The sequence below is a fragment of the Alosa alosa genome, chromosome 1, assembly GCF_017589495.1.
Source record: "Alosa alosa isolate M-15738 ecotype Scorff River chromosome 1, AALO_Geno_1.1, whole genome shotgun sequence".
Classification (NCBI taxonomy): Eukaryota; Metazoa; Chordata; class Actinopteri; order Clupeiformes; family Clupeidae; genus Alosa; species Alosa alosa.
The window spans coordinates 42,716,368-42,727,450 of NC_063189.1; the positions used below are offsets into that span (position 1 = coordinate 42,716,368).

The 11,083-nt window shown below is 40.1% G+C and overlaps 1 protein-coding gene across 2 annotated transcripts; it reads right to left on the reverse strand.

Annotated features, from left to right (window-relative positions):
* Window positions 1-1,312: 1,312 nt before the first annotated feature.
* Window positions 1,313-6,911, reverse strand: LOC125302916 (putative ferric-chelate reductase 1). Of its 2 annotated transcripts, none has more exons than XM_048256274.1 (11): window positions 6,838-6,911; window positions 6,383-6,480; window positions 4,612-4,806; window positions 4,116-4,229; window positions 3,817-3,970; window positions 3,498-3,637; window positions 2,949-3,143; window positions 2,453-2,566; window positions 2,154-2,307; window positions 1,846-2,016; window positions 1,313-1,579 (listed from the first exon to the last, which is right to left on the reverse strand). In XM_048256274.1, exons 1-11 carry the CDS (start codon window positions 6,854-6,856, stop codon window positions 1,536-1,538), a joined length of 1,398 nt encoding a protein of 465 aa, XP_048112231.1. In that variant the 5' UTR covers window positions 6,857-6,911; the 3' UTR covers window positions 1,313-1,535. The 2 variants fall into 2 exon arrangements, with proteins under 2 accessions (XP_048112231.1, XP_048112239.1); XM_048256282.1 differs by having other exon boundaries at window positions 6,820-6,849.
* Between the last annotated feature and the right edge of the window lie 4,172 nt (window positions 6,912-11,083).

Consider the following 11,083-nt stretch of genomic DNA (forward strand, 5'->3'; position numbering starts at 1 on the left):
TTTCAAGGAGACTTTGTGCACATCCCAGGTGCTGAACAAAAAAGTCATGTTTTTTAAGAAAAAAGTTTGCACACTCCTTGGTACTCTTCTTTTTTTTTTTTTTTTTGCGGATGGCAAGTGAATCTGAGGAAGACCGCATGGTCGAAACGTCATCTGCCAAATAATGAGAAAATAAACTAAAAAAAAAAGAGTACCAAGGAGTGTGCGGACTTTTTTTCCTAAAAAACGTGGATTACGCACGGTGCCATGCAAACGAGGCACGATGTGGGTGTCCACTATTCCACCGCAGGCATACATGAACGTAAAACGCCTGCTCTTCCCCGTTTGCCATAGCTAATAGTTAGGGTGAAGTGCAGGGATCAATATAATTTTTGATCCTCGTTGTAATGTTCTATTCGTGACAATTGACTGATTTAATTTCATTAACACAATGGATGAGGTGATGGAAGAATTTCCACAAGACTATTTCACGAAATATTGCAAGATTATTTGCGTTTTATCACTTTTAAAATCGACTTTACATTTGCATTTTGGTGGTAATTATGAAGGTCTGAGACCGTTGTGTTCTGTAGTGTTCTAATGAATAATTGCATGCGAAATGGACAGTGCGAGATCTCTTTTAAACTACTGGTAATTATAACATAAAACAAACTTTTATGCTGTTTGTTGCATTTCTCCAAATGTAAAAAAACCCATCCAGTATATGCCAACTAGTTGTTTACAGACTGTGATGTGGAGTAGAACCACTTATTTTTTACATTCGGTTTGGTAGGAGATTAAATATTTAATAATTTCAGTGAACATTATGATCCGGTTGTTGTTGCCTCTGTTCAGATTTCTACTATTTGGGTAGCAAGATGACTGGATGGCTATATCCAATTTTTAATGCAGTATGTGTCATTTACCTTTTAGTGTTTCAATTTTAAAAACTGTTAGAACACAATTCAAGGTTTTACAAGATTGAAAGACCTTTTTTTATTCCAGAATAAACATTAGTAGATAAACAAAAGCATTACGGTCATAATTCGAAGGGAATGCATTCATGGTAATCCACAGTGTGTCAGGCACAACCGAATTGCCTCACATAGCACAGTTTGGCATCCTCCTGAAAATAGGAGTTGTTCATCAGCAAGAAATGCCCCCTCAAGAGCTGACTATCTTCCTATGTCACAAACTGGAGGGTTGAAACAGCAGGGTTTTTAGACGCTTTTTAGATGCTTTTATGAAGCATCACAGGTCCAATATTGACTCTGGTCATCACAGTTGTCTTATAGCTTTATGTAATAAGAGACAATAAGAAGGTAAATTGACAAAGTTTTTAACTGGGCTTTTTAGCCTTTATTGACTGGATAGTGAAGATCTTAGAGGAGATGAGGAGTGGGCTCTGGAAATGACCACAGTGAGTACTAGACCCGAATGTGCTATGGCATGCTAATGCTACTATGGCTTCCCCCGGACAAATGGGAAATCTGATCCGAGTAGAGTGGCAATGTCAGTGAAACTGATGTTTCTTGAATCCTTCATCAGGTTCCCCTTCAAAACAAGCGAAGAGCTAGGACACTCACAAGGATGGCCATTGCTAAGCAAGGGAGCAATAAAAAGACAAATTAATCCACAACAACAGACACAAATGTAGAAAGCTTAAATTTACATTGAGACAAGACAAATGACAAGTAGACACATTGTGATAAATAAGCAACACACATCCCCCACCTCCGATGTGATAATGACAGAGGGCATACCACATGACTGCATCTTGTACAGTCTTGACAACAAACTCTTTTATACTTTCCTCAAATTCTTCCAGAAGGGAAGAAAATGCAAGGCTACATATATCTACTGTACCTTGAGTCAGTGGATGCATGAGGGAAGAACAGCCTGCTGTAGTAGCAGGGATGGTAGTAGTAAGAGTAGCAGTAGTAGTAGTAGCATTTATGGTTGCGTTGCGAGGATTAGCCAGGTCCACGATGTCAGGGGTTCTGAAGAGTGTATCACCGGGGGCATCAAACCCATTAGCTGCAAATATAGATGAGACAAAACCACTGAAAGCAAGACAGCTCTGGTACACCTTAATCAGAGATCACAATCTAAAGATGATACATTTCCTGAGGCCATGGGTTCTCAAAGACGTGATTTTTTAAAGTTCACCGTACCGCTGACATCACCCCTGATAAGGGAAACTTGGACATTGATTTCAGAGGCGCGATTATTGATGGCCTGGCTCAGTCCCCGGGCAGTGAATGTACACTGGTGGAAACTTCCGTTGATGCTTCTGTTGAAGTTGTATGTGATGTCCTCCACTATTGGCTAGAGAACACCCACATGCAGATAAATCACCAGACACATATGGGTTTGTTAGTGGTAGCACACTTCCAGACTGGCTTGGGCACAGTCATACAAGGATACGTGACAAGAATGCCAACAAACAAGACAAATCAGACGGAACACTCACCGAGTTGGTTAGGGTGATGTTACCATTTTTGCCAATCTGTGTAGCTGTGCGGAATAAGAAGTTCCTGGTTGTATTGAATGGATCCCTGGAACAAACAAACACCAAACCGCCCCCCTGTAGAGCAAGACAGATAATCTCACAATTCAGTCCATTATGTTATGTAGTAAGTCACACAATGAATAGGGAAATCAGCCCAGAAACATGTAATGTTACACAGTATACAGTGTGCCATCATGTCAGTGTGTTGTGTTGGTTGGTGTTGGACAACATATATACAAGATGTACTAATGATACGGCACTTTACTATTTTATAATGTAGAGATACTAGGTGTTGTGTGTTGTTTTTGTGTGGGGTTATGGAAAGGTTTAGTGATCATGTTGTCGTCTGTTGTCTGTCTATCTGATGAGCTGTATGATGCAAGATCAATTTCTGAAAGGATTAATAAATATATATCTATCTATACAAGACAAGATGGACATGTACAAGTATAATTACCTGGTCTACATTAGTGGTGAGCACCAGAGCAATGTATCCAGTGGAGTTCCCAAAGAGCTCAAATTTCACGTCTGAAGTACTAGGATTTACGACCTCAGAAGAGATAAAGGAGCACAGAACATTGCCGGCAGGGTCACAGCCAACTTCTCCCAAACACAGTTTGGTGGAACCGCAACCGTCACGAGTGATGCTCACCTGGAAATGACCACAGACAACATGAATTAGCCACCTGGATAACATGATACGACAACACATCCAAGGCTCTCAAATACGATCTGTAGACTTAATAAAGTTATGCTTGGAGGATATGGCTGCCATTAACGGTTCTATTCAATAAAGCTGAATTAAGTTGAAATTAACTGAACCATGTCACTTAGGTGGCTTTTTCACAATAGGAAACTCACGTCTCTGCTCTAACCTCAATAAACATACTGAAAGTGTAGAAAAAATATGAAAACATCAGATGATGCATCATGAGAGCTCCATTGAAAGCCATGTTATAGTGTAATGGCCAACGCATCGCAATGCTACAATGGAAAGCTGTCTTACCATAGTGGCTGTAGGAGTTTCCAAATTAGCAGCTGGGTCAAAAGCAGGAGAATTTCCTGTATTGAAATTCGTCAAGTCCACCAAACCATTGGTTATGAAGAGCAGGTCTGTAGCACTAGGGGCAACAAATGACGGACCAGCTGCAAATATAGACGAGACAAACACACGGAAGGTAAGAGAGGTCTGGTACATATCCAATGGTTATGGGCAGCAACCTCTGATTGGTACACTGTCTATACTCAGACGCCATAATCTGAAGATGATAATTCCTAAAACCATGGGTTTTCTTAAAGGTGTGATTTTTTAAAGTTCACCGTACCGCTGACATCACCCCTGATAAGGGAAACTTGGACATTGATTTCAGAGGTGCGATTATTGATGGCCTGGCTCAGTCCCCGGGCAGTGAATGTACACTGGTGGAAACTTCCGTTGATGCTTCTGTTGAAGTTGTATGTGATGTCCTCCACTATTGGCTAGAGAACACCCACATGCAGATAAATCACCAGACACATATGGGTTTGTTAGTGGTAGCACACTTCCAGACTGGCTTGGGCACAGTCATACAAGGATACGTGACAAGAATGCCAACAAACAAGACAAATCAGACGGAACACTCACCGAGTTGGTTAGGGTGATGTTACCATTTTTGCCAATCTGTGTAGCTGTGCGGAATAAGAAGTTCCTGGTTGTATTGAATGGATCCCTGGAACAAACAAACACCAAACCGCCCCCCTGTAGAGCAAGACAGATAATCTCACAATTCAGTCCATTATGTTATGTAGTAAGTCACACAATGAATAGGGAAATCAGCCCAGAAACATGTAATGTTACACAGTATACAGTGTGCCATCATGTCAGTGTGTTGTGTTGGTTGGTGTTGGACAACATATATACAAGATGTACTAATGATACGGCACTTTACTATTTTATAATGTAGAGATACTAGGTGTTGTGTGTTGTTTTTGTGTGGGGTTATGGAAAGGTTTAGTGATCATGTTGTCGTCTGTTGTCTGTCTATCTGATGAGCTGTATGATGCAAGATCAATTTCTGAAAGGATTAATAAATATATATCTATCTATACAAGACAAGATGGACATGTACAAGTATAATTACCTGGTCTACATTAGTGGTGAGCACCAGAGCAATGTATCCAGTGGAGTTCCCAAAGAGCTCAAATTTCACGTCTGAAGTACTAGGATTTACGACCTCAGAAGAGATAAAGGAGCACAGAACATTGCCGGCAGGGTCACAGCCAACTTCTCCCAAACACAGTTTGGTGGAACCGCAACCGTCACGAGTGATGCTCACCTGGAAATGACAGACAGCTCATGAATATCCTCTTGAATGACATGAGGGTTGTAGCTGACAAGGTTAAAACTCCTTAACAGGACATTTGCCCAGTATTAACTTAACTTACCTTAAATTAAATTTCCTTCGTGAATTATTATTATGTTGTCTTCAACAGCAGAATGAACTTTTGTAACTTTCATCACAAGGGCATTTTGAAACTCGTTACAGTGGTTGGTCTTGTAATGTTACAGTCAGTGCTTCATTTGTAAAGTGGGAGGTGCCGGAGCGCAAAGGGGGGGTGGATCCGGCGACTCAAAACGGGGATTTGAGGTTACGGACCAACAACAAAAAAACCTGCGTACAGTACATAGCTCTGACTAAAAAAAACTAAACAACGCGGTGTGTACACCAGGGCAATGTTTATTAACTTCAGAACTTGCAACACACTGCACTGCATGGGTGTAAAATGTAAAAAAATAAATAAAAAAAAAGCAATTATCCATTATCAAATTATCGGGAAAAAACTAGACAAACACTCTACGCATAGGCCGAAAAAAAAACCATATAGGCTATAGTATGCTATATATTGCAATGATGACCACCCAGTAATCAATAATCAACTAGATACAGCGTGGAATGATATCAGTCATTTCTGATTGACACATCTGAATACCTATCTGAACCCCTATCCCCCCGGACACCTCCCCCCAATCAAAACACATCGGAACTGACACATAATATGACACAGAGAGGGAACGGGAGACACAAACACTCACGCGCGCACACACACACACACAAGTGCGCACCGGGAAAACAGGAGATAGGGGAACCAACAAAACAGTTCAACAAGGGGCTAATAGCCTCGGCGCAATGATGCAATGATGGCCACCCACACCCAGTAATCAATGATCAACTAGCGTGGAAGCGCGATTTCTTCCTACCGTAGCCAAGGCCTACTTGTCCAAAATGGCCCATACAGTATCCAGACCCCCGGCCTCCATTACCCTGCTTCTTTTTCTACACCTAGGCTATGTCCATGACCTCACGTAAGGAAAGGGGTTGAACCGGGCAAGCGGCGGGCCGACAAGGCAAATGGGGAGGAGATGGTAAGCCCTGATGACATTCCGCGGGCTATCGATGCAAAACTGCTGGCAGAGCGTCTCAACTTCTCTCCCCGAACAGCGCGTCACCCTCCTGTGACCAATATTGTGGATAAATAACTTTCAAATCCTCGATTAGCTTGTTGTATCCTGTTTGGTCTTTCCCCTATTTCTAAAGACGAATAGGCTAAGAAATATATCAACATTGAACACTACACAAACAGTAATTTATTTATTTTTCGTTTAGGCGATTTATTTTTTATATTGACTTAGGCTAATTGACGGATCCAATAAAAAAGGTTCCGGATCCAACGTCGGAGGTGCCGGAACATGTCCGGCTCAAATTAAGCCCTGGTTACAGTGTAGGCTAATGTACAATGTAGTCTACATCCATGTTTAAATGTAAAGCTTTACAGTAGTGGCTGTTGGAGTGGTCAGATTGTCAAATGTGGCATTTGTAGTAGGAAGCAATGTTAAACTTCAATGAAACTTACGTTGGTGGCTGTTATTTGGAAAGGCCCATCTCCTCTGATTCCAGTTGTCAGATAACCAATCAGGAAAGTCACCAGAAAGATTAGTTTGCCGCCCATTCCTACAGCCAAAACCGTAAGTGGCAGAACAATGACTTGAAGATGAGTCTTAAGTAAATTAAATGATACCGTGTTCATAAAAAAAACTGTTAAAAATGATAACAACTGACTTACACAATTAACCTAGATATGTGACTGATATTTTGTCAGCAAATTACTGCAAATTCTATTGGTGGGAATATAACAGTAATATTGCACAAGATTTATTATAAGATAATAAAATGCTACATTACAGTAGATTTACATAGCATAGCATTGAAAGATTTCCCCCTTTGTTATTATTATTATTACTATTATTATTATTATTATACTCTTGAATCTGTCAGTAAATCAATAAGCACCTTAAACGAGAGTCTCACCTGCAGAGCCTTGTTTCATCCGTCTCCGGTACTTTGAAAGGTGTGAGGATGCGTCTGAGAGAGGCTATTTGAACGTCCTCACACACCAAAGAGGGCAGGGTCACGGCCTGCACATCATCACTGTTCCACAGCAGAGGTATGAGGACATTTCTTCTCGGTGATGGACATGAATTTTTGTAAGACACTTCCTTGAAGACAATGTTTTTCCAGGCAAAGGAAGACTTCACTTGATGATGTCAGTAGCCGAGAATTAAGCAGCCTGACATGTCCCTGAAATTTGTTTTTGTTTTTGCACCAAAGCTTTTCAAAGATAAAGTCTATCCTCAGCACTCCATCTTCCTTGTATTATGTATGAACATTTGGGCAAGGTCAAATTGATAAAGGCCTACATCTAGATTTCGAGTTTCATTTCAGTATCTCCAAATCATATTCAAAATGCATTCAGTCAGTAATGGAAGGAGGACTGCGGCTATGTCAGCTCTATAAAGAAGGATTTGTTGACTCATTAATGATGTGTAGTGTACTGTCGGTCAGACTCTTTTGTTTTGTAGATGTGATCATTTTGTACTCCAAGGTGGATGAACGGTAATGCCAAAATATGAAATCGTTAAATTAAGTTGCATTATCTTCAAGACACTGTAGATTTTGTTCATTGGTACAATAAAATGTAGAGTTCACCTTTCTTTTTAAAAACAAAAACAAAAACGGCCATTATTATCATACCATATATCAGGACACTATACTGGTGCATGTGTCACTGTGACAGACTAACAATTTTCTATAATATTGTATCATACATGTTGTTTGTACTGTAGGTTGTATACCTTTGTCAAGTATTCAATAATCCAAAAACATACAGTATGATAGGAGACAATAGACCCTTTCAGCAATAAAAACAAAAACAATGCTTGAACGTTCTATTTGGGCCCCAACCTACTTCCTCTGCATTAAGATAACATATGGAATGTTAAAAAGGAAGTCTTGTGGGGCCAACTATGATGCTGATAATGGAACTCTCTTGAAAGGGTTGGTGCATTTTATTGACATGGAACTGGTATTTCCAGTGACAGAGGCATTTCCTGTAATGATCATTACTAACTAGATGTACTGCAGAGCGGTACAAAATATGACCGCCGCCCAGTCCAGCACATGTTTTCCACAAAAATAAGTCACGCTGAAAGGCTTCTAATGATTCTAACTGTCTCACTGAATTGCATTATGCACACTCAATTCTCACTGGTATCTGCTAGACAACAAGTACCAAAACATGATTAGTTCATAGATTTCACATGTAATATACATTTTATACAACCCCACCCCCATCTTGCCTCTTCATAATTCTGAGAAATTCTTGAATTGTGTGCATGTACATGTTTATGTTTATGTGTGTGTGTGCGTGCATGTGTATGTGCTTGTGTGTTTGCCTGTTTATGTGCCTGTGTGTGTGCATGTGCATGCATGCGTATATATGTCTACTGTGTGAGTATGTGTCATACTTAGGATTACTGTGAATGTTTGTGTGTGCGTGTGCATCTGTTTATGCACATGTGTGCATATGGAATGGGTTTACATGACCCCTGGAGGCAAACATACGCAAAAAATTGGTCATCCTAGGCCCTACGGTTCTCAAGATATTCACAGAAAACTGTCTGCCCTACCCTCCTTTCGGGGGGTCCAGTCCAGCAGGGGGGCTACAGATCAAAACGAAAAGTGATGGTTCCATGCTATCCATGTGGGGTTACATGCCCACCAAGTTTCGTGTACCCCGGTCTTACAGTGTCCCGGAAATCCTTGACGGAAAATACGAAAAAATGCGAAGAAAAAAAAAAGATAAAAAAATCTGACTAAACCTATATGACCGCCGCTTCGCTGCGCGGCGGTCATAATAATATCACCAGTATTCAATTACATATTTCATTAGTGACACACTCACTCACATGCTGGATGCAAACAGTTGATGTCACTGAATTCCACTCAAGCTATTGTTTATTGTTTGACATTACATGGAGATCACTGGAGGTGCCAGACATGCAGACAGGCAGTCTGTTTCAGTCTAGGTGTTGATCTTTATGAGGTGCTGGGTTCCCAGTCCCTACTTGACCTAGTGTAGCAATGTAATAACAGATGGAACATAAAGGCATGATATAAAAGACATGGTGTATAAAATGACAGAGCATGAACTTGTTGGAGTACAGCAAAACATGTTCTGATCAGTGCTGCGCGCTCATTTGTTTTTCATTCTCACATGGACAGTTGAACACATGTTGCAAAACTTCAAATACATTACAATCTAAACAAACTTTTTTGCCTTTGGTCTTGGGAGATGACAATTGCAGACCTAAATGTTCTTTCTTTTGCCTATAATGATACTTAATGAAATTCCAATATGTATGTATATGTGTGTGTCTGTGTGACTGACAGCTGGAAGCAATCACAGTCACTATACCACCAACCACTTTCACCACCATCAGCCTCCAGTCACTTGCAACAGCATCATTGATGTCATCAGAAGCATCGGCAATCTTTACACTACAGATAAAGAGTTAGGATCCCCTGTCTCTACCTTTTGGAAAAGTCTGTTAATCCTACTTGATATCACATATATATTATATTATATTATATATTAGAAGTTGGTGTCTGGTGGCTCATCACTGAGTTCAACGTTGACAGCAGTCATCTCTCAGACTGGAAAGCCCAGAAAATGGAGGGATCACTTCGTCATATTTGATATTATTAGCTAGTTGGAATATTCCACCTCAGATCATAAACATGTTGGTAAACCTGCGGCTATTACTATGATAAGAGCACAGCTTGATTCTGATCTGAAGAACGATAATCTTTAGATTATTTACACATTTAGATTATTAGATTAGAACTTCTTCAAAAAACACAGGCTTACATCCTAGTGTTAGTCTCAAATGGTCTCTTGTTATTGGGTCCTTGTTCATGTTGTATAGAGTACACACTCTATGAGGAGGGATGACTCATAGTACAAACAAATATCGATATAGTTTTGAAATGTTGGAGGTTGTATATACACAATTTATGAAACAAAAAATGACATTGCTGTTAAACATACTGAATGATGAATTGTTTTAAACCATTCTTTAATTGTGATTTTTGCCTGGTTTCCTGACCAAAGAGGACAGCAAAGCTTCCCTATTTCCTCATATGCATCATAACTCTGATGTCACATGCGGGAAGACAAACTAGATGGGCAAGCAAAGTTGTCTGCCAAGCAGAGACAGTTTTACACTGCGGTCTGTGAGAGAGATGAGAGAGCAAATATCGGCATCTGATGACACCAGCAACATCCAATTTATGGGAAGTCAAGATCACATCTACTGTATGCAAGCCCATACTGGTTATACTGGTTATACAGAGAGAGAATTGAATGCAACAATTGTATTCTCAACAGCTTCAACACACAAAACAGCTACACACATAAACCAACACACTCATGAGCCAATAAAAGTGACGCAAGCACAAACCGCACACCACTCAGGTTACACTACGACACACCCCTTGTTCAGCTCACCCACAGTGCTTCCTGTCCAGCCTTAGGTAGCAGCAGAATCCGGACAGACAGACAAACAGATAACAGAGAAGAAATGTCCACTGGTCGGCTTCCCCTGCAGACCAGAAAAAAAGAAAGAAAAAACAAATACTAACTAGAAAATGTAATTTCAAGGAAATTACCAGTGCATGAAAATAAACATACTGTATATTAACATAAAATGCCAAACAAACGTTTATTTGGAAACAGTTGGCAGGAGTCATAGTTGATAACAACTGACAGTTTAAATGGCTAAACAGGTAAATAGTTGAGTAGTTTAAATAGTTAAATTATTTAATAGTGAATTATTGTAGTGAGGACATTTATTTTGAAACAGTTGTGGGCAGAGGAAATAGCAGTCTTAAGAGAGCCAGATTGTATGCTTAAAGCCTGAGACAGAGTATATAGTTTAAAAGTTGAATGTAGATAGTGTAATGGATGTTGATAGACAGAAAGTTGAATGGATGTTGATAGGCAGATTGTTTAATGGATGTTGATGTATAGGTTAATGGGTGGATGAGTGAATGGTTTGAAGAGGATGAATGGATAGAAAGTTGGATGGAATGTGCCTTATATCCTTGTAGAATGGAGACACAGAGAGTTGGCCTAGTTAAGCAGAAAGCAGTTGATACAGGTGCAATCAGTTTAACTGGCCCTTTGATGGGTCCTAGTAGTGAGCAGCTGGAAGTT

Bases quoted from the DNA above. Each gene is read 5' to 3' on its own strand.
- LOC125302916 (XM_048256274.1), bottom strand. The intron at 3,638-3,816 runs GTACGGTGAACT...CTATATTTGCAG, and splicing joins TATCAGGGGTGATGTCAGCG to CTGGTCCGTCATTTGTTGCC. The intron at 2,567-2,948 runs GTAATTATACTT...CTTGCTCTACAG, and splicing joins TCACCACTAATGTAGACCAG to GGGGGCGGTTTGGTGTTTGT.